The 24,320-nt window shown below is 40.0% G+C and overlaps 3 protein-coding genes and 1 long non-coding RNA gene across 7 annotated transcripts in view; 3 read left to right on the top strand and 1 right to left on the bottom strand.

Moving 5' to 3' along the window:
* Positions 1 to 24,320, bottom strand: part of LOC123856376 (uncharacterized) — a 207,355-nt gene that overhangs the window by 124,684 nt on the left and 58,351 nt on the right. The window contains exon 3 of one of the 3 annotated variants that reach the window (XR_010406861.1): positions 23,918 to 24,099. The exons of the other annotated variants lie outside the window; for them this stretch is intronic. This is a non-coding gene — a long non-coding RNA (uncharacterized LOC123856376). Of the gene's footprint in view, positions 1 to 23,917; positions 24,100 to 24,320 lie in introns of those variants that run through there. 3 annotated transcript variants of the gene reach the window in all.
* Positions 12,945 to 13,889, top strand: LOC123856380 (olfactory receptor 4D6). The gene has a single exon (XM_045892584.1). It carries the CDS (start codon positions 12,945 to 12,947, stop codon positions 13,887 to 13,889), a length of 945 nt encoding a protein of 314 aa, XP_045748540.1.
* Positions 16,330 to 24,320, top strand: part of LOC123856377 (olfactory receptor 4D9-like) — a 52,602-nt gene continuing 44,611 nt past the window's right edge. For both annotated transcript variants that reach the window (XR_010406856.1, XM_064576375.1), the window contains exon 1: positions 16,330 to 16,774. The gene's annotated coding sequence lies outside the window, so the exon portion shown is untranslated. The remainder of the gene's footprint in view (positions 16,775 to 24,320) is intronic.
* Positions 20,778 to 23,183, top strand: LOC123857960 (olfactory receptor 4D9-like). The gene has a single exon (XM_045895246.2). It carries the CDS (start codon positions 21,054 to 21,056, stop codon positions 22,047 to 22,049), a length of 996 nt encoding a protein of 331 aa, XP_045751202.1. The 5' UTR covers positions 20,778 to 21,053; the 3' UTR covers positions 22,050 to 23,183.

The raw sequence follows: 24,320 nt of genomic DNA, 5'->3' as shown, positions 1-24,320 counted from the left end.
GAATTCTGATATATTTGAATCCAAATGAGTAAGTTTGATTAAGGATAATTATTCTTTCTGCCTAAAAGAAGTGATGCAGTTTATGAAAGATATGGGAAAAGGTTTACCTTAAAGAAAATCTACATATTATTCAATATCAAATCATTTTACCTTCTTCTTTAAGTTAAAACACACATGCATGACCTTCATTTTTCCTTATCTGTCTTATTTGCCAACCCATCATAGACCTCCACCTGACCTCGTGAGGGAGCTTTACATTTAGCAGAATAAAGCATGGCCTCTACATAGTTTGATCTGAGGAATCTGAATGTATTAGTTTACTATCACTGCTACAAACTAATTACCACAAACTAAGTGGCTTAAAACAGCATAAATTTATTATCTCACAGTTCTGTAGGTTAGAATAAACTCAACCAAGATCCTTCTTTTTTCTTGAAGACAAAGACTGATCCTTGTTCACTCTTGTTCACCCAGTACCTAACACAGTGTCTAGAATATAGTAGGCACGGAATAAATATTTGTTTAATAAATGAATGATTCACCGTGGTATGGCTAACAAGGCTTCTTGTAGATTTGTTTCAATGAAAGAGAGACCAAACTAAATTAGACCCTTTTCCCCATCTATTACTCTTTTTAAAAAAAAAAAATTTTTTAAGAGAGTTTTAAATTCAACTGTTACTCATAACAATTTGAAACTTTGGCAGTACTAATTAAGTATAATATACAACTAGAGATAGTTAAAGTGGAAAGCAAACACCAGAGCATCAGCACAAATAAAACACCTTATACATCAATCCTCAATCATTTTCCATCTTTGCTCTCTCTAGGCGTAACTTATTTAAACGTGTGCAAAACTGCTTAATTGCAGTGAGAGATGTGTTACCATATTCCTGGCTTGAATGAGCTTGCATCTTCAATCAGGTATGAAAGCACCCATTTCTCTAGTCTGAGAAATCTAACCCACTTTGTGCCTAAAAGCAAGTGAGAGCCTACTCTAGTCTTCTTTAACCTTCTCTACCCCCTTCCTCTTTAACTGTAGACAAAAGGGAAAAAGAGACCATTGGATCACAACATGAATCCACTGTTTCCAGAACAACATACTCTGAAGACCAGCTTTCTCCCTTTCATTCAGAAATCTTCCATCTCTGAAATGTAGCTATTTTCCCTTAGAAATGAAAAGCTGACTTAATTTGGTTAAAGTATAAAGGAATTTTAGAAAATATTTACAAACTCAGTTTTGCCATAAACACTTTCTAGAACATATTTAAACATTAAATAACCTATTTTTTTAAGTTTTGAGGCAGGATTAAAAAGTCTCCACTTTTTAATTTTTACTCTTTCTAGTTTCAAAATATTTTATTCTAGTTTCAAAATTCAAAACATCTTACTCTTTCTAGTTTCAAATACACATGCACTGCACAAAATAAAGCAAGTTGCAAAGAAGTGAAGAGTTATATGCTTTTTAAAAGTTATAATGCTGGGCACCTGGGTGGCTCAGCCAGTTAAGCATCTGACTCTTGGTTTGGGCTCAGGTCATGATCTCAGGGTCATGAGATCGAGCTTCATGTCGGGTTCCATGCTGAGGGTGGAGCCTGCTTAAGATTCTCTCTCTCCCTTTTTTTTTTTTTTTTAACATATAATGTATTATTTGTTTCAGAGGTACAGGTCTGTAATTCACCAGTCTTACACAATTCACAGCGCTCACCATAGCATATACCCTCCCCAATGTCTATCACCCAGCTACCCCATCCCTCCCACCCCCAACCACTCCAGCAATCCTCAGTTTGTTTCCTGAGATTAAGAATTCCTCATATCAGTGAGATCATATGATACATGTCTTTCTCTGACTGACTTATTTCGCTTAGCATAATACTCTCTAGTTCCATCCACGTTGTTGCAAATGGCAAGATTTCGGGTTTTTTGATGGCTGCATAATATTCCATTGTGTGTGTGTATATATATATATATACCACATCTTTATCCATTCATCTGTTGATGGACAGCTTGGCTCTTTCCATAGTTGGGCTATTGTGGACATTGCTGCTATAAACATTGGGGTGCACATATCCCTTCGGATCCCTACATTTGTATCTTTGGGGTAAATACCCAGTAGTGCAATTGCTGGGTCATAGGGTAGCTCTATTTTCAACTTTTTGAGGAACCTCCATACTGTTTTCCAGAGTGGCTGCACCAGCTTGCATTCCCACCAGCAGTGTAGGAGGGTTCCCCTTTCTCCGCATCCCCGCCAACATCTGTCGTTTCCTGAGTTGTTAATTTTAGCCATTCTGACTGATGTGAGGTGGTATCTCATTGAGGTTTTGATTTGGATTTCTCTGATGCTGAGTGATGTTGAGCACTCTTTCATATGTCTGTTGGCCATTTGGATGTCTTCTTTGCAGAAGTGTCTGTTCATGTCTTCTGCCCATTTCTTGACTGGATTATGTGTTCTCTGGGTGTTGAGTTTGATAAATTCTTTATAGATTTTGGATACTAGCCCTTTATCTGATAAGACATTTGCAAATATCTTCTCCCATTCGGTCAGTTGTCTTTTGGTTTTGTCAACTGTTTCTTTTGCTGTGCAAAAGTTTTTTTATCTTGATGAAGTCCCAACAGTTCATTTTTGCCTTTGTTTTCCTTGCCTTTGGAGACGTGCCTAGCAAGAAGTTGCTGTGGCCAAGGTCACAGAGGTTGCTGCCTGTGTTCTCCTCAGTAAAAGAGTTTCTTAAAGGTTACAGTTTCTCTCCAATCTCCCTCTGTCTTGTCATGTCTAGCGTCTGCCCACAAACACACCCTCTTGGGCCCAGGAGGATGGATGAATAAGGCAGATGCAAATTCTCGTAGCTTCATTAGAGAGCAGCAACGCGAGGACAGGGAAGAGCTACATGTTTCTCAATGCAAAGCAGAGTCAAAGTACAAAGTACTTAGAGAACAGACGGGCAAGTGCATGAGGGAGGGAGTGTGCCCACAGACAGTCGGCATTTGCTGCGTGTGCATGTACCAGCCGGGCTTATTTACTATTTATGAGCCCCCTGGGAACTATAAGATCCAGCCTGAGAACAGAAACTTCTTGAGCATCTCTTCTCCATGCATTAACCTAGACTTTCTTTCTATAAACTCAACCCAGATCCATCCTTTTCCTCTTCTGCTCCTCTGATGACATCCTGATTAGCATCCTGACCCATGTTTGAATCTTTGCCTCAAGGAAAAGAAAAAAAAAAAAGTTCCCGAGGAGGTTGCCTGCTCTCAACCCCCTACCTAAAAAATTAGGAGTGACATATTTTCTAAGCACAAGGAAAGTCCCCAAACTCCAAACTCCCCCTATTTGCATGCTGATGCCTAGAATTCTACCATCTGAAACTCATCTGTTAATTTAAGGCTTGCCCCCTCTTAAAATACCAAGCTCCCCCCTTTTTTTTATTCTTATGTTAATCCCCATACATTACATCATTAGTTTTAGATGAAGTGTTCCATGATTCATTGTTTGTGCATAACACCCAGTGCTCCATGCAGAATGTGCCCTCCTCAATACCCACCACCAGGCTAACCCATCCTCCCACCCCCCTCCCTCCCCTCTAGAACCCTGTTTGTTTTTCAGAGTCCATCGTCTCTCATGGTTCGTCTACCCCTCCGATTTCCCCCGCTTCATTCTTCCCCTCCCGCTACCTTCTTCTTCTTTTTTTTTCTTAACATATATTGCATTATTTGTTTCAGAGGTACAGATCTGAGATTCAACAGTCTTGCACAATTCACAGCGCCAAGCTCCCCCTTTTAATAGAGGTGAATTACTCTTCGAGTTTCGCAGACGTGTGTACAATAAGGATCTGAGAGTGAAAGAAGGCTCTAAGCACCTGGGAAATTAAAGGAGGACAAGTTCTGGACCAGAAGAGGGCGCACTGCAGACAAAGCCCGCAAACCCCAGCCTGACGCAGGTCTGGTTCCTTACATGGGTATCAATGCATGCCCTTTCACTTTCACGGTTCACGGTCAAGACACCTGTCAAATCAAAACTGTCGATCCAAATGGTCAAGCCACACATTTTAAGACATTTGAAACTGACAAGAGCCAATTCAGTGAGGTAAGGTGTGTAAAACTTTCTGGGTCTTGCGCACCAATAAAATTATGTTTTATTAGTTCTGGTATTATCCTCTAACTGGAGAAGGATCAATTCCCCAGATGCCTCCTACCATTCCCCTACAGGATACATAAAGGAATTAATGTTTACCTATTACTCATGGAGCGTTGTGCTAGACAGCACAGTGGCTGTTTTATGTAATCAGCACGATAATCTGCCAGGTGGGTATTTCTCAGATGATCCAGGTTCCAATCCCAGAGCCACAAATTGCTGATGGACAATTTATGGATTTCACTTGCACTGTCACATCCTCCGTCTCTAAATCTACCAAGGGCATGCTACTAACTTAAGATTAATTAATATTTAGGACGCTTGGGTGGCTCAGTTGGTTGAGCGACTGCCTTCAGCTCAGGTCATGATCCCGGAGTCCTGGGATCGAGTCCCACATCGGGCTCCCTGCTCGGCGGGGAGCCTGCTTCTCCCTCTGACCCTCTCCCCTCTCATGCTGTTTCTCTCTCTCTCTCTCTCAAATAAATAAATAAAATCTTTAACCAAAAAAAAGATTGATTAATATTTAATTTCACATCTATTTGGCACAATAAGTATGGGAATTAAATTATATAATATATGTAATTTGTGGAATTTATGTTAGGTTTCCATCTCTCTGTCTCGTTCTTGGTGCAGACTGAATTCTCTGTTTTATGGCGAGGGCAGAGACTTACCCCTCTGTCTCAAGGAATGAATATCTCCTCTTCTAAGTTCAGAGAGTCTTTATACTTTTACAATAAGAGTTCAGAGATTACTGTTACATCAAAAATCCCTGATGATAAATCATTCTAATTTGTTTGTAAAGTAATATTCAGGGTAGTATATCCGTATGCCTCTCCTTCTGGTGTCAATTTATCAAATAGAAAATAGAATTTATGGTGCTAAGAAATCCTACCCTTAAACTGTGAATGTTCTATCTCAAGGCTATTCTCTAAACTGAATTTTTAAAGACAAGATAAAAGAAATCAAAAAGAGCCCCTTGATTGATGCTTCAATCTCAGGAAGACTAAATTCCCAACATTACCTCTACAACCACCTTCCTCTGAACTTGCATATCTCTCATAGGGGACTCAGTTTTCCTGTATTTAGCATATGTCAACATGGAGTCCATGACATATACTCCATCCATGCCCAAGAGCCACCACTGGTAATATGCCCCTCTACAGGAGCACTCACTTGGTGCCTGGAACTTTATTTTAAGCTTTATATACTTCTTCTGAAACAAGAATCTCAACAGCCCCATGAGATAAGCAATATCATTCCCATTGCACAATAGGAACCTAGCCTCAAAAATAACCCGTTGCAGGAAATGCATATCAAAACCACAATGAGATATCACCTTACACATGTCAGAATGGCTAGAATCAAAAACACAAGAAACAAGTGTTGGCAAAATGGGGAGAAAAGGAACCCTCATGCACTGTTGGTAGAAATGTAAATTGGAAACTGTGGAAAACAGTAGGAAGGTTCCTCAAAAAATTAGAAATAGAACTACCATTTGATTCAATAATTTCACTACTGGGTATTTACCCAAAGAAAATGAAAACACTAATTCAAAAATATATACCCTATGTTTATTGCAGCATTATTTACAATTGCCAGATATGAAAGCAATCCAAGTGTCCATCAATAGATGAATGGATAAGGAAGATGTCACACACACACAAACACACACACCCGGAATATTACACAGCCATAAAAAAGGATAAGATCTTGGCATTTGCGACAACATGGATAGACTTATTATGCTAAGTGAGATAAGTCAGACTTAGACAAATATCATATGATTTCACTTATATGTGGAGTATAAAAAACAAAATAAATGGGGGGTGCCTGGGTGGCTCAGTCAGTTAAACGTCTGCCTTCGGCTCAGGGCATGATCTCAGGGTCCTGGGATTGAGCCCTGCATCAGGCTCCCTGCTCAGTGGAGAGTCTGCTTGAAGATTTTCTCTCTCCCTCTGCCCCTCCCCTGCGCTCACATCCTCTTTCTCTCTCAAATGAATACATAAATAAATCTTAAAAAAAAAAAAAAAAGACAGAGACCACAGAGTGGATGTTTTTTTAAAGACCCAACTATATGTTTTCTATAAGAAACCTACTTTAAATATAAAGACACAGGTTAAAAGTAATGCAGTGAAGAAAAATATACCAAAAGAAAACAAGTAGATACATTAATTTGAGATGAAGCAGGCTTCAGAACAAGGAAAATTATTAAAAGAAGATCTTTATAATGATGATGATAAAGGGGTTAATTCTCCCAGTATGTAATAATCATTAATGTGTATGCCCTTTAACAGCAGAGTATCAAAATAGGTAAGGCAAGAACTGATAGAAATACAAGGAGAAGTAGACAAACCCACTATTATAGTTGGAGACTTCAACATCCCTCTGCCCACAATTTAAGATCCAAAAGGCAGAAAATCAATAATGATACAGTCGAATTAAGTAGCAACATTAATCAACTGGATCTAATTAATATTTATATTTCATCCAACAACAGCAGAATACACATTCTTCTCAAGCTCACACAGAACATTCACCAGGATACACCATATTCTGGGCCATAAAACACACCTTCACAGATCATACAAGGTAAACTCTCAGACCCCAGGGGAATTAAACTGGAAAGTGAGAACAGAAAGATATATGGAAAAAATCCCAATATTTACACGCTAGTGACTTTTTAATAACTCCCATTGCATCTGCGACTGCCAACTTCCCCATAGAAAATTATATTTCCTACAAATATCTGACACTATTCCCTATGCTGATTATTATATGAGACTTCCAACTAGTGTCTAAGGGAGCATGTAGACTGCGAGCATTTGGGAAAAGAGGAGCAGAGCAATGAAGATGGGGCAACTGGCAGACCCCCCTTTCTAATGCAAAGGTAGGTGAGGATACCTGAAGACACAATTACCGGCAACCTAGCTTAGCCCACACACAATTTTAGGATTTCAATAGCGTTCAGTCTCCAGTGCCTGAAAGGTACCATAACCATGTACAATTCTTGTAGTATTTGTCCATTACAGCTAAAACCCTTAGGCTGATTAAGATCTCCTGCCTCTTATGTAAAATACTAGGCTTCTCAAGACACATTCAAACTAGAAGTGATTTTTTTTTCACTAAAACTCATTCTATAAACATTACTGAGCACTTACAATATATAGAAAAATAACTGGTACAGTCTTTCTCTAAAAAAGAGATTAAAAGCTAGCAGGATGCAGGGAGAGAAACAGAATTATATAATGCCATTAACATTATGGTGATATTACTACCCCATGCTTGTATGTGCTTTGAAGTTTACAATGTGCTCTCATATGAATTGTCATTCAAAGGACTTAATGCAGCAACAAAAGTGAATGGGGCGCAGAGAGGGAACGTTTAGGATGAGGCTGGAGATGAAGTGAAAACAAACAAGTACTTGTTGAGTAACTACTGTATTTCAGACACTGGCCATCCATCTGTCCATTCATCTATTCAAAAAGAATCACAAAATAACTGATATATGCCTGGTAGGAACAGGAGATACAATGGTGACAAAACGAAGTCTCTGCCCTTAAGAAATTTACATTTGGAAGAAGAGGCAGAAACAAATAGATACATAATGACAGGTCATAAAAAGTGCTAGGTTATCACAAGTAAACCCCAGTCTGCAGAGTAAGCCTTATGCTTCCCCCTTCCACGGAGGGAGATTAATAGGTGCATAAAGGTTAAATTTCTCGGGGTCACACAGCCAACATTTAAAATGCTTGAACCTGAATTCAAAGGCTGTGCTCTTTTGAACAAACTGCCTCTATGTTCCATAATGCAGCCCGAGGTTATGAGATAGGCCACCATTCTATCCTGTCCTGACATTGCACCAAAATCTGGAACCTTCTAAGATGATTGACCAGTAGAGTGAGTGGAATCATATTAATTCAAAAGAGAAACCAATAGTAAGCAACTTCAACACCAGTGTCGAGATCTGACTTGGCTGGTCCCAGGCTCTCTTCTAGACAGCTTCAGCCAATGCCTCGCAGAACCATTAAATAGCAAGAGAATACTAGAACTGTCTTCCCTACACTTCCCTTTTCTTAAGAACTCACTTTTCTTAAGACAATTTTACAGAAAAGGAAGAGGAAAATACAAGAGGCATAACATCAGAGTTCAAATTAATGGGGAAATCTACTCGAAGTTGTAAATATGTGAGGTTTGTTTTTTTTTTTTTTTCAAAATCAGAAGGCATTTAAAAATTTTTTTAATTGGACACAATAGAATATCCTCTTAAAGTAAAATTACCAAAACCCAATTACTCACAGGTACTGGCTGCTACCATTGTGATATCTTTCCAGATTTCTTCCAGGCATGTAGATTTTTTTTCCCCCAAGATAACATTATATGATACATTCAGTGTTTCAATCTGTCACTGAAAGGGAATATTACCATGTCTACAAGTTCTACATTTTCAATCTAAATGACTGTAATACTAGATTGTTCTACTGTACCATAATTTACTGAAACAATTTTATGTATTAGACATTAACTTAAATTCTAATTTCCTCTATGATCAAATTTTTTTGTACTTATGATAGTAAGCACTTGGTTTACTAACACATTAGCACAAATTCCTAAAGTAGAATTACTGTATGGAAGGATTTTCATATTTTAAGTTTTGACACATATTTCCAGAATGACCCCAGAAAGTTTGTCCTTGTGTATACACTCCTACCAACCACTATGGCGTTGACCAACTTTTCATATGTGGACTGACCAACTGCATTTCTCTGTGAATTATGACCCATTTTTGCTTTAAAGTATCTATCTGGTTCTTATTGATTGACAAAAGTTCTTTATACATCAAAGATATTAAGCCTATTTGTATTATGTTTTTTACATATATTTTCCCAGGTTTTTCATTTATTTTTGACTTATTTTTCATGCTTTTGAACATTAACTTTTCCTATTTTTATTTAGTCAAATCTAATAATCTTTGGTGTTATTCTTACAAAGTCCTCTACCCCCAAAATTATAAAAACATTTAGTTAAACTTCTTTCTAATAGTTTAATTAACTTTTTGACATTTATATTACTAAGATGACAAAATCTTCAGTCTTCTATTCCCATGAGAAGTTAAAAAGTAATATAATTTCTTTCAGCTCATAGCATCTACCTCTAAAAGGAAATCAAACAAAAAGAAAAAGAAATCAAACATTCAACACAACTAAAAATGGGCTGCTTCTTTACAATACCTTAATCATCAGCTAAAACTAGAAAACTAACATATTATTTGACCTAGTAAGTCCAGATGCACACAAAAATGTATTTACAAAATGCTGAGAGCAGCATTCTTTGAAAATAGTAATTAGAGCCCAACTAGGCAAACTGAAGAGGTCAATGTATGACTTTTGTGACCCCTCACCTAAATATATTCTACAAGCTTGACTCCCAATGCCACCCACCCACCCCTAGTTTCCATATTCCCTCTCCAACCCCTGCCTCCCAAGACTGTTATGCTCGCCTGGCTAGCAACCTCCAATCCAGTCTAGCCCTAATGACCAATGCTTATTCTCTACCTGCCTGGTTGCCATATACCTAAGAAAACCATTCTCTACCTTAGTAGTCAATGTATTTACCCCCTACATTCTACAAAGGATTAGGGAGATCTTATAGCAACAGCAACAAAACACACATAATAAAATAATAAAATGTAAGTAAGAAACTGTTAAGAGACTACACTTGAAAAAGTATGGCATAGGAAATTAAGCTACATATATGTTTCAAGTGTATGGAAGACAAAGCAAGGGGAAATGGGCCAGTACATAGTCTTCATTGTCTATGAGGAAGAATCTTACTGGTTTCCCAGGGGAGCGCTCTCTTACACTGGGGTTTAGGACAAATGTTTCCCTTGTGGTCTCAAATGGGGACACTGGATAGATCCTGCCCTTAATACAGTCTTAAGGTGAGCTCTCCTTTTTAGACACCCCTGTTAAAGACAATAACATAATTCTGAATACAGAATACAATTTACAAGGCTTTCTATTTGTTAGGTGGCATTAAAAAACTCCAGAGTGCCAGTTTTAGGCACTTGTTTAAAAAAGGACACTTGTTGGCCGCCTGGGTGGCTCAGTTGGTTAAGCAACTGCCTTCGACTCAGGTCATGATCCTGGAGTCCCGGGATCGAGTCCCGCATCGGGCTCCCTGCTTGGCAGGGAGTCTGTTTCTCCCTCTGACCCTCCCCCCTCTCCTGCTCTCTCTCTCTCATTCTCTCTCTCAAATAAATAAATAAATAAATAATCTTTAAAAAATAAAAATAAAAAAGGACACTTGTTTAAAATGTTATTCCTGGATGCTGGCATACATAGGATTCCTATCAGATCATATTAAAAAAAAAAAAAACTTTTAAGAAAAAATTCAATTTTCAACAGGAATTAAAAGGTTCCAGTGAAAATATAAGGGATCTAGAAAAATCGACAGAGAAGTTTATTTCAGAGGCTTTTTAAAAAGATGTATTTATTTATTTGGGGAGTGGGGGCTGAGGGAGAGGGAGAGAGAATCCTAAGCAGATTCCCTGCTAAGCACAGAGCCCAGTGCAGGGCTCCATCCCATGACCCTAACTGAGATCATGACCTGAGCCACCCAGGTGCTCCCAGAGGCTTTTTATATGTCCCAAACCCTCAAGTTAAATCATAAAAAGCTCTCAAGTATAACAGAACTGGAAAAAGAAACATCAAGAAATAGGTTGTTTGCAGGATGCTTTGTTATGCTTTTATTTCAGGGAAAGTGCTCGCTTCTTCTTTCATCTGGTTTACTCTCTTCTTTCTTAGCCTGTTCTCTTCAAATATAATGTCATTCCTGCAGCTACCAAGACTATCTATTTTCTATTGTTGAACTGGATTTTAGTCATCTCAACTATTTGAATTTTTAAAACTTATCTGTCCTTGGACATACTGATATTCTTATTGAAAAGAGTTTTGTCCTCTGATGGCCAAATACCTGACTTGAAAAAAACAAACAAACCTATTTTGCTATAATATAGCAATAGTAGAAAATCCCTGAGGTCTGAATCATCAAACCTGGTTAAAAATCTCTTTCTATTAGTCTGACTATTTTAGAATCCACATATAAGTGAGATCAGAAAGAACTTGTTTTTCTGTGTCTGGCTTATTTCATTTGCATAACATGCTCTACTCATAGAAGCACAGAGTAGAATGGTGGTGACCAGGGGCTAGAGGGAGCAGGAGATGGGAGTTGTTGGTCAAGGAGCACAACATTTGAGTTACGCAAGATGAGTAAGTTCTGGAGATCTAATGTACAGCATGGTGACTACAGTTAAAAATACTTTATTGTATACTTGAAATTTGTTAAAAGGGTAGATCTTAAGTGTTTTCATGACAAACAGAAAAGAAACAGAAAAGTACTTGAATATTAAAAAAAAAAATTCTCTGTCTTTCACCAAATCAGACTGGTTCTTGAAGAATAAACAATCTTCTCTGTTCACCCCTAAAGTGAGGAGTTTTGGATTAAGTCACCTCTGAGGCTTTAATAGTTTGTCCATAATACCTGCATGTGCTCTGATCAAAGACTGCAGCTCTACCCTGTATCAAGAGCCCTGTGGGCCCAGTGAGGTCCAAGCGTCTCTGAGGCCCCAGAGGATTACTTATCAGGGCCTGATTCTTCTTTTCCTGTAAAGGAGGAGGTGAGGATTAAGTAGTCAGGCTATTTAATTAACCACTTAAACCTTATCTACCCAGTATAATTCTGATAAACCAAAGTTAAATTCCAAACTCTCTCATCTGGCAGAATGGTACAGGGAGAAAGCCTCTGGAGTCTGTTAAACAAAAACTATTCACTGGACACTTGTTTAAAATGGCAAGACAAATTTTATTCAAGACTCTTGCAACAGGGGTCAAGATGATTGCAATAAAGGAAAGAGATTAAGCTTAACTCCAAATACAATAAGGATAGGTGGGGATTTATAGCCAATGAGCAGAGTGAGGGGGTCAGTGGATGGAAAATTACGAAAAGGACATATGAAGACCAAGGAATTCATGCTAAATTGGCTTAACAGGACTCTTTAAAGATAAGCCAAGGACTTAGATACAAGGAGTTAGATATCAAGGGCCAGGGATGACACATTGATCAGACGTCAAGGGTAGGGGCTTCTTGCTAAACTGATTTAGCAGGATTCTCAGCAAGTAAAGACACAGAAAGCCAAGATCTAGGCCTAGTTGAAAAGAGGGCTCAGAGGAGCCCAATTAACATTTGGTCTTTGTCAAGTCCAAAAAACTCTTTGGATTTGAATCCTCGATTTGCCACTGACTAACTTTGCAGTTATGCAAATGTGGGCAAGACATTAACTGCTCCTTAAGCTTCAGCTCCTCCAATATAACATGGAGATGATCATAACCACTCTCTAGACCCCACAGAGACATCATGAGAATGAAAATCAAGATGAGATGCTGTCGGTGAAAGCCTTTGGTAAAGGAGAAAGCCCTGCATACATGTGAGGAAGCTACTCTTGCAGCACTTAAGGCAAGCCATTAGTCAAATGACCCTAGTCTTGCCATCTCCCTCTTATCAGAGGAAAGGCATCGGAGTATGATGGCTCTTGCTGTCCACTCAGGGTATTTCCAATAGGAGAGAAGAATCATCAGGATAAAGAATTTCCTGGCCACAAAAGGGGAGACCCTAGCCCAGTTTTTCTGAGTAGTCATGATGATCTGGATGCTCAATAGAGCCTTATAAGAATATACAATAAGTGATGCTGTCCCCTCATGGCACTCTACTCCTAACCCTAACGTACCTTCTCCCAAGGTAGACCTGGAGGAGGATGGTCTGCACCATGGGCCAGAGCAACCACACCAATGTGAAGGAATTTGTCTTCCTGGAACTCACTCACTTCCAAGAGCTAGAATTGTTCTTGTTTGTGGTCTTCCTTGCTGTGTATGTAGCAACTGTGCTAGGCAATGCCCTCATTGTGGTGACCATCACCTGTGAGTCCCACCTTCACACTCCCATGTACTTTTTGCTGCGGAACAAATCGGTCCTGGACATTGTTTTTTCATCTGTCACTGTTCCCAAGTTCCTGGTGGACCTGTTATCAGAGAAGAAAACCATCTCCTACAATGGCTGCATGGCACAGATCTTCTTCTTCCACTTCGCTGGTGGGGCAGACATTTTCTTCCTCTCTGTGATGGCCTATGACAGATATCTTGCAATCGCCAAGCCCCTGCATTATGTGACCATTATGAGGAGAGAGGTGTGGGTGGGTTTGGTGGTGGCTTCCTGGGTGGGCGGTGGTTTGCACTCAATTGTCCAGATAATTCTGATGCTCCCGCTCCCCTTCTGTGGCCCCAACATCCTGGATGCCTTCTACTGTGATGTGCCCCAAGTGGTTAAGCTGGCCTGCACTGACACCTTTGCCCTGGAGCTTCTCATGATCTCTAACAACGGGCTGGTGACCCTGCTGTGGTTCCTCCTGCTCCTGGGGTCTTACACCGTCATTCTGGCCATGCTGAGATCTCACTCTGGGGAGGGGCAGAAAAAGGCCCTGTCCACCTGCACCTCCCATATCCTCGTGGTGACTCTGCACTTCATGCCTTGCATCTATATCTACTGCAGACCCTTCACTATGCTGCCCATGGACACAGCTGTGTCCATCAATAACACGGTCATTACCCCCATGCTGAACCCCATGATCTACACCCTGAGGAACCAGGAGATGAGGTCAGCCATGAAAAGACTGCAGAGAAGGCTTGGGCCTTCTGAGAGCAGTAAGCTGGGGTGAGCACTCACATAGAGACTGGAAATCTATGATCTGGGTTCCTCGAACTACTATCCTGAGGCAACAGATGGCTAGCTCTCTCACCAGTCATTTCTATATATCCTCATAGCCACTCAACTCTCTTAGCAGGAATCTAACAACAAAAGGAAGAGAAGAGATTGAACATGAGCTATTGGGCTTGTAAACTTGGGAGAAGCAGTGGGTAGAAGATGGAAATCAATTACCTAAAGCTATTTTGGTGTAATCTGTGATTCTCTGCCAACATATTTTACCTTACTTTGACCCCCTGCAATATGGAAATGACATTGTCCGCTCACAAGGTGTTCATGAGAATGAAGAATGATAAATATTGAGAGGATGGTGGTTCTGAAGATTAGCACCAATGGTGGTGTTAATCAGGCATACAATCCATGTTCCCTATTGTCTATCCCTCTAATCCCAAATATGCACATGTGGAGATTATGGATGTGTTTATTTCATAGGTGCTCTCTCTAGTGACTCTGTATTTCCAGTTAATTATTAAAATCACTTCTTGATTTAATATTCTGAATACAGAATCTTCAATATATTTCACCAACTAGTGAAAAGAGAAGAAATGTTTTAAACGTGTTCAGTCGGATATATACATGGACAAATCTACACATGGACCAAGAATTTCCTCTTCTCAGGTCCATTCTACTAATTTGCCCACAGAAATTAACCTCAAAAGTGCTTGTATGGTTTGGGGATATATCTGCACAAATTCCACCATGGTAATTTATTTTATGTTAACCTGAACTTTCTTCTTCCCCCTCTTCTCTCCCCATTTCACTCTCAGAGCTTTTATAGCTGGAGCAAATCTATAGTTTTTGTCTTTGAATGCCTGACAGTTCAAGAGAAGTCACTTAGAACAACAACAAAAATACCTAAGAAATACCTTTTCACACACTCAATACCCGTTTTGTGTACCAGGAGAGGGAAGAAACATATCATATGCAGGGTCATTTAGGAATAGCCACTGGGTCTGTGTTGTAATCCGCATCTCTCCAAAGAAGAATTCCACAGAATTTAATATGTAGAAAGACAATAAATGTTTCTTCACTCCCTATGCTCATGTCAAATTCCACCCTCCAGCCTACAATCGTCGTTCAGAAATCAATTAGTAAAAAAGCAACATACAGTAAATCAGGATATTGTAACATACAGAACAATTTTTTGCAAATTGTTATGATGCATTAAAAGGTCCTAGTAAGTGACACATAAATGTGATCTTCTCTGAATCCTACAAGATGGAGACATTAGGCCAAGACTTTTTTTTTTTTTTTTACCTTTGTTTTTATTTTATACAGAATTTACTCCCAGGCCATAAGGTTTTTTTCTTTAGTTTCTTCTGGGATATTTTTTTCTTCTGTGCAACCTCCTCTTCTAGTTCAGGAACAACCTTCTCTCTTTCAGTAAGGAGCATCTCAGAGCGGCAGGGAGAGCTCATGTGTGGGTTAACCTGACCATGAGCCCTGTAAATTCCATGCCGCATCTTGGGAGCTTTGTTCACCTGGATGTGCTCAGTGACCAGAGAACCTACATCTAAACCCTTAGGGTCAGCATGACTCTCTGCATTTTTAAGCATGTGCAGTAAAAATTCAGTACTCCTTTTGGGCTACCGACCCTGTATCCAGCCCCACTATTTGGCCTGGGAGCACCGACCAACTCTACCATTATAGCAACAGAATGGCACACATTGCTTCTGCAAAGTGACATCCTTCAGATACTTGGTGGTTTTTCAGATATGCATACGCCTTGATGGCCTGGGTAGTTTTATGTGTGTTCTTAGAGTGAACATGAAGATTTGCATGATTTTATAGGGTTTTCTGGGTCAAGTGAATAGTGAACCATTTTCAGAGGTCACTTCAGGCCACTTATGGAAGAGGCTAGGCCAAGACTTAATCATATGTCAGTGCTTCTCAAATTTTTAAAAATTATTGCCCCCTCCAAGGAACTTTATTAGATATTTTTCCTAATTGCTCTCCCACAAGAAAAAAAAATTTTTAAGATTTTATTTATTTATTTATTTGACAGAGAGAGAGTAAGCAGGGGGAGCTGCAGTCAGAGGGAGAAGGAGAAGCAGGCTCCCCGCTAAGCAGGGAGCCTGATGTGGGGCTCAATCCCAGGACCCTGGGATCATGACCCGAGCTGAAGGCAGACGCTTAACCAACTGAGCCACCCAGGCACCCCACCCTAAGAAAATTTAATACCAAAGATATACAATGTATCTTTTTATGTACTGAAACTCTTTGAAGGGCCACACAGCACTGTAATATCTAAGAATTTTTTGGCCTCCAAGAACCAATTTTTGTCCCCTTGGGCATGTTGCTCACATTGAGAATGAATGATCATATGACATTAGATGTTTATATTAGTATGTTTCCCTAAAACTCAGAGACTCACAGAGCTGATAGATTTATACCTTCTGGCGTTTTACAAGAATTTAGAAAACAGAAACGTGGGCATCTGTGTGTATGTATGCATGTATATATGTGTGGACTTGCATGCAGTAATGACTTGGAAACTGTTTAATAACCCCCACTGGAACTCCAACATGATCTGAAAAGGTCCATTCTCTTTCCACACTCATATCCAGTAAAATTCCCTTTGCTAATTCTTGTATTTAGGCTTGGGCCTGAGGGACTAGTGCATGTGACAGGGGAAAGCAGAAGAGTCATGATGACACAACTCCCTGAGTCTTCCCTTTCCAATGTGAAGGTAGAAGAGAAGACCTTGAAATCTAGTGTTATCTAATCTTGAGACAGACTTGGCCTTCTAACATGATGGTTCCCCAGCATCAAATACGCTGACACCCACCCACCCAGTCTCAGATGGTGCGAATTCCTGTTTGGACACCGAAGGTTTAGGTAAGGACATGGACCTGTCAGTGTGAGACATTGTGGATTATGCATGAATAGGATAAGCATGAAAAATGTACCCAGTGCATTAGATACTGCAAAAATAGCTCTCTCTTTAGTGAGAGAAAATGAAGTGGATGTTAAATATTGGGAAAGGAGGAATGTCTTTCTAAGAAGGGGCCACAGACATGGGGTCAGCATGCTTAAAGAGAAAGCAGCTGGCATTTGGTAGAACAACTGAATTGCATTTAAGGAGATTTTATTCCAGCTTAGGGTCTGTCCATGGGGATCACAGAGCATTCTTCCACAAGATGGGTGTTTCCTTAAAAATACATGATTCTAAAATGCCCTAAATTCCCTTAAAAACCGTAGGGGTTTTGGGGTACCTGGGTAGCTCAGTCAGTTTAGCGTCTGCCTTTGGCTCAGGTCATGATCCCAGGGTCCTGGGATCAAGCCTTGCATTGTGCTCCCTGCTTGGTGGGGAGCCTGCTTCTCCCTCTCCCTCTGCTGCTCCCCCTGCTTGTGCTTGGCGCTCGCTTGCTCTCTCTCTCTGTCAAATAAATAAATAACATCTTTAAAAAAAAAAGAAAAGCTGTAGAGGTTTCAAAGGCAGCCCCATATCCACACATTGCCCATGATTCACTGAGTATCTTGTGCCTTTGACCCAGAGCCAGCTTTATTCCCAAACCCGATGACCTAGCACTGAAACCTCTGACCCATTTGGTTAACGCACATAAGTTCATTGAAATACAAACAAGCAAATTGGTTCAAAGAGAAGCTGTTCTACTGAATAACATTTTACATTCTGCCAACGTCTTCTTAAATAACTCTTCATGACAACCAGGGAAGATCCTGTTTTCAGGGGAAAGGGAAAGAAATCAAGTTAATTGAATGCCTACTATGTGCTGGGAACTTTACAGACATAATCGTAGTTGCTCTTTATTCTACCCAATGAAGTTAAGTATTATGCTTCCTAGTTTACAGAGGAGGAAACTGAAGGAAAATAGAGGACTTGCTCCAGGTAAAAAAGAAGGAAGAGGCAGAATTCTAGTCTAGGTATGCCCTACTCGAAAGCCCTTAACATTGCTCCACACCATATCACACAATTTTACAACTGAGGATCTGAGGCAGAGAGATGAATGACTTTTTCAAGGTCACAAAGCTATTTTATAGCCTGGATCAGAAAATGCATCTCTATCTGGTACCCCTGAGGTCAAATCAAGGACATTAACAAAAGAGTTGCTTAGCCTGTGTTTGTCAAGATCCTTCTCACTCACCCTCATTCCAACGCCAATGCTTATGTCATGATGAACACTTACCAGGTAGGTTTATTCATTAATTAAAAAAACAAACAAACATTTTTTGAGCACCTAACACTTGCCCAAACTAGGTAAAGCTTTGGTGATGTTAGGATGAATGAAACACTGAGCAGGTAGGATGAACTTGAGGCATAATAGGGAAATTATACTGAACTAAGGAGAGACAGACACGTAAGAACTTAGATGGAACGATCTGTTACAACTACCAGAAGAGAAGTCAGTGCAGAGAATGAGGAGTCCCAAAGGGGTGTCAGAAAAGTTTTCACAGAATAGGAGACTCTGACCCTGAGTGTTGAAAGATCAGTGTCTGTGAAGGCAGATAAATAGGAGATTCTGGAAGTGGGGAGGGCATGGTGGGTAGAGCAAGCCACAGGAACACAGATCTAAAGGTGTGGGCCAGAATTTGCATAACATTTAAATACCTGAAACAGAGGATCAAAGGAAACAGGGTACCAGACAATACCAACAGGAGTTTAATCTTTATTCTGTAGACAATAGACAATATTCTGTAGACATTAAAGATTTTCAGACAAATGAATATATGGTCCCATTTGTGACTTGTAATTACATTTTTGGGAAAAACAGACAGGATGACTTAGAGAAAACGACACTGAAGGAAAGGAAACCAGTTAGGAAACTTGCAATGATCTAAGGAGAAATGATAAGGGGTTAACTGAGGAGGAAGAGAAGGGGACACACTGGGAGAGGTGAAGAAAGTAGAATCCTCAGGAGAGTTTTTACCAGTGTCCCGGTTCCTTGCAATGCGAGTGGCTCAGTAGAAGTCTTTTGGATAAAACATGCTACCTATCAGTACCTGCTGTGGGGGCCACTGTGCTCACCGAGACAGAATAAACAGAGGAAACAAGGCAAGTGGTCATATTCTTCAGAGCAAAGGAGATGCAATGTGTGTTTGGAGGTTATTTATCCACATAATTTCTTAAGGCTCTCAAAGCTTGTTTCTACACAGACCAAGAGTGATGCTTCCCAAGTGGGCACGTTCTGGGGACCACCTAGATGGTGGTGCCAGATGGTTCAGACAGATGCTTAGGCTGAAGATGGCTTTTTCCTCTGAGTTAACTTTGTCACCACTGCCACCATCGTAAATCTCAGAAATTACTAAAATGGCATGAGTGGAATATGTATTGTGCTGAAAGCTAAACTTCACCACTAGCTTTCTCTATGTCCTTCTGCATGTCAATTAAACTTCCCCCGGGACTTTTTTTTTTTTTTTTTCAAAATTCACCCTCAAGCAATAAAATATTGCTCACTCCTGACTCCCACAGGCAAACTAGAATGAATTGAAAATTCTCTAAGTTGGATCTGCCACTTCCTTCCCAAACAGGACTCTATAGTAAGAGAACCTATGGGCCTCCAGGGACAGGGAGCTACCATTGTTCCATTGGGTGTTGATCTGTATGCTGTTAGGAAATGCAAATCCTAAGCTCATCAGAAACTCCTCAGGTTTTATAGGAAGGGTGTACCTGCATTGCCTATATCTCTGTGGTAGGCTTGTACTTCATGCCCTCTCTCTACGTATGCATGCCTGGACTTTGCTGTCTTCTTTGTGAACAGAACCATCTCTGGTACCATCCTTGTCATCTTTGTGTTAAACCCCGACCTCTGGGTATTGATGAAATGAAATTTTTTTAAGTTGAAAAAAAAAAACAACTTGTCATTTCTAAAAGATATAGAAGGGCAGTAGTCTAAAATTCCTTGGTCATGGAGAGAGGAAATGAAGGGGCTGATGAAACCCACTCTTGAAAGGACTAGGAAAATTCTGTAAAGAGTCTCTTATACAAATTATTCTTGGATTTATATATTCTGAAGCTGGCAGGCAGCATGGAAGAGTAGAAAGATCCTAGAACTAAGAGACAGAAGAGACTTGTGTTACTTTTCCTGTGCCACTGATTTTCCATATGACCTTGGAAAATTGGCTTAATGCTTATTGAGTTCACTCTTTCAGTTTTGGTATTAATTGACATGGGAATGCTAATACCTTCCCCTCTAACCTCAGAGGGATATTAGAAAAATTGATTGTAATTAGGTGGGCAGTGCTTTTAAAACTATAACATGCTGTTCAAATCAATCCCATTCATGGTGTCACTGAAAGGCTTATGAGGGTTGTTTTATTCCAATCACTTTTAAGGCATAGAAAGAAAGTGGAATGAGAATAAAATCAGAGGTGCTCCCATTCATGGAGGTGTAGGGAACCCACAGCTCCTTCCATGAAGCCTTCCTTAGTTCTCTTCCTCAACAACCTCTGGGGTGGATTTTTTTTTTTTTTTGAACCAAAATATCATGTAACATTTAATAATTGCAAATATATTTATTACAATTTACAGATTAAAGCTATATACACAAATATAATTTTAGCTATAAAATCCCAACAAACTGGTTACATTTATGTCACTGGATCTGTAGAAGCCCATTTTGAGTCTTCTAGTCCCCTAAATTCACCTTCCTTAAGTTATACAAAAATAAACTCTGATAGTTTTAATTTCAAGTTAAAGATGAAGAGGTGCTGTTATCACATTACAATACTCAAAAAAATTTTACCTGTCTGTACAATGCCTTTCACATGCTACATTGATACTTAAAGCACCATTGCAAGACTTTAAATGTGTATGACATTCAATTACAACATCCAAGTTTAACTCTGTTCTAACAACTAGGATTGGGATGAAACGACAAGAATTTTTTCTCCATCAGTCCAACTCAGAAACAGCCCCTTCGCTCCTGTCTGTCTAGGGTTGGATTTTAACAGATGCCAAAGGCCCCAGTAAGTACAGTAGGGAAATGAATGATCTAGCTCATACCACATTTTGGGCTAAAGAGGGAGCTGAAGCAAGTTAAAACTGAGTGACTTCCCCAGGTAACACAGCAGGTTCATAAAGAATAAGACATATGATTAAAACTATATTTATGCATGTTCAATTTCCACGTAAGAGATAAATCTTTGCTTGATTTCAATGCCTCAGCAATATTATTGTTTCTTTCAAAGCTGTACATGGAGGAAGAAATATCATTCAATGGCCCTGAAAAATCATACCAAGGTGTCTGAATTTATTTTTTGTGGACTTACCCAGTCTCAAGAGTTGAGCTTGCTCTTATTTTTCTTTTTATCTGTAGTTTATGTAACAACTGTGTTAGCAAATGTTGCCATCATGGTCACTGTGACCTATGAGTCCCGCCTTCACACCCCCATGTACTTCCTGCTCCGCAATCTCTCAGTCTTGGACATCTGCTTCTCCTCCATCACTGCTCCCAAGGTCCTCGTGGACCTTCTGTCAAGGACAAAGACCATCTCCTTCAATGGTTGCATCATTCAGATGTTCTTCTTCCACCTTCTCGGTGGGGCAGACGTTTTTTCTCTCTCTGTCATGGCCTTTGATCGTTACATGGCCATCTCCAAGCCCCTGCACTATGTGACCATCATGAGTAGGGGGCGATGCACTGCCCTCATTGTGGCCTCCTGGGTGGGGGGCTTTGTTCACTCCATCGTGCAGATTTTCCTGATGCTGCCCCTCCCCTTCTGTGGACCCAATGTTCTTGACACTTTCTATTGCGATGTCCCACAGGTCCTCAAACTTGCCTGCACTGACACATTTGCTCTTGAGATCTTAATGATTTCCAACAATGGTCTGCTCACTACCCTGTGGTTTTTCCTTCTTCTTGTGTCCTACACAGTCATCTTGATGATGCTGAGGACTCACACAGGGGAGGGCGGGAGGAAAGCCATCTCCACCTGCACAGCCCACATCACTGTGGTGACTCTGCATTTTGTGCCCTCCATCTATATCTATGCCCGGCCCTTCACTGCCCTCCCCATGGACAGAGCTGTCTCCATCACCTTAACGGTCATCATCCCTGTCCTGAACCCCATGATCTACACCCTGAGGAACCAGGAGATGAAGTCATCCATGAGGAGACTGAAGAGAAGACTTATGTTTTCTGGAAGGGGATAACCTCATTATAGACTGTCGATCAAGATACAAACATAATGGAAAAATGTTCTTAAAAATATTCGCTGTCACATATTGGGGCTCAACCATGCATAGACAATTAACTATAGCAGGATGGCACAGACACAAAGGATCAGTGACCTGAAACACTGGTATTGAGAAAGAACACCGACAGGAAGTTAAACAGAAAAACACAGTACTTGCAGAGCAATTGACAGCAAGCAGGTTATAAATGTGAAATATAATAGGAGGTCTTGGGTGTCCCAGCAACAGGGTGAAGGATAGCACTGCAATGTTCACACATGCAGTAGGCAACAGGGACATCTATCTCAACATAGCAGGGCTCCAGCTGCTAGGTCCCAGTCTAGCAATAGTTACCCTATGACTATTTATTAAGCATATACTGTGTATCAAAGACTGCTTGTAAACATTCTTCTCCATCACCTCTGCTTTGTCAGCAACTTTGGGCCTTTTTAATCAATTCACCTACAAAATACACAACAACGTAAACACAACAATGGCAAGAATCCAGAACAGCCTGTCCTACTGTTCATAGCACTGCCTAAGGCATAATAGCTGAAAAAAGAAAAGCTGTATCCAACCCAATAAATACTTTTATTTTTCCTATGTGCACTCCTTTATCATTTCCCTTACAACAGTGTATTAAAATACCCCATAAAACTCCATGTCACTAGATCTGGTTTTCCTTTATATTCCCAGTGTCTAGAATAGTGCCTGACCTATAAAAAGCTGTAAATGTTGGTTGAATCTGTGGGATGGAATGAAATGAATGTCAGAAGATGCCAAATTCTACTTAATCTTGTCTTTTAGTATTTAAAACTGACTTTGGTGCACCTGGTGGCTCAGTCGTTAAGCGTCTGCCTTTGGTTCAGGTCATGATCCCAGGGTCCTGGGATCGTGCCCCGCATTGGGCTCCCTGCTCCACGGGAAGCCTGCTTCTCCCTCTCCCACTCCCCCTGCTTGTGTTCCCTCTCTCGCTGTGTCTCTCTCTGTCAAATAAATATTTTTTAAAAACAAAAATAAATAAATAAATAAATAAAACTGACTTTATTTTCTAAATAGATACTTCCTCGTGGAAGCCAAAGGAAATTGAAATGGCTAAATTAGAGTGTACTATAATCTTATACTCAAAGTCTTAGCATCGATATATGTCTTTATAAAATCACCAAATCAAGTGTTAGATCCAAAAACGTTTGTTGAGAACCATGTACACAATTGAAGATAAACATCCCAGGGCAAATGAATGTTTTGCAACACTCAAGGAAAATGAATGTACAAATTCATTTAGAGTTCCAATAAACCTGTGCTCTGAGTATGTCCAGACAGCCCCTCAGGATGCCTGGTAATTGTATACAGAAGCATGGGATGTATTTCCTCTTCTCTCCTCTCCTTCTCTGGAGCATGGGACCTAGTAAAACTGAGTAAGGAAAGAGGTTCATGGAAATGTAACTACAGGTTAATAATAATAATAATAATAATAATAATAATAATAATACAGGACCACATTCCTTTATCTCAATTTATTAGGACCAAATAGGCTTTGGAATTTGGAGTTCCTTAGATTTTAAAAAGATAGCATAGTGCATGTATTGTATATTACATCATTTCTCCCGTATCCACATCATTTCTCTCTCATATCCACACTTTAATATTTCTGTAAGAAAATGTATAAGTAGGGGTGCCTTGGTGGCTCAGTTGCTTACGTGTCAGACTCTTGGCTTCCAGGTCATGATCTCAGGGTTGTGAGATTGAGCTCTGTGTTGGGCTCCACACTCAGGAAAGAGTCTGCTTGAGATTCTTTCCCCCTCCACGCCCACCCCCTCTGCTCCTCCCCTCGCTCATGTTCTCTCTCTTTAAAAATAAATAAAATAGGGGCACCTGGTTGGCTCAGTCGTTAAGCGTCTGCCTTCGGCTCGGGTCATGATCCCAGGGTCCTGGGATCAAGCCCCGCATCAGGCTCCCTGCTCGGCGGGAAGCCTGCTTCTCTCTCTCCCACTTACCCTGCTTGTGTTCTCTCTCTGGCTGTCTCTCCCTGTCAAATAAATAAATAAAATCTTTAAAAATAAATAAATTAAATAAATAAATAAATAAATAAATACAATCTTAAAAATAAAAGGAAAGAAAATGTATAAATAGTCCCACTAAGTGTAATCAATAAAACCATGCATGGCCTCACACTAACTCAGATCAAATTTTGCCACAAAATTAATTCAGGTAGATGAGATTTTACTACCAAATGATCTTCTAAAAACC

This window comes from Mirounga angustirostris, unplaced genomic scaffold (genome assembly GCF_029215605.1).
Source record: "Mirounga angustirostris isolate CCGP_5_RB_7025 unplaced genomic scaffold, mMirAng1.0.hap1 SCAF_13, whole genome shotgun sequence".
NCBI classification, from domain to species: domain Eukaryota; kingdom Metazoa; phylum Chordata; class Mammalia; order Carnivora; family Phocidae; genus Mirounga; species Mirounga angustirostris.
This window is presented reverse-complemented; position numbering and strand designations above follow the sequence as displayed.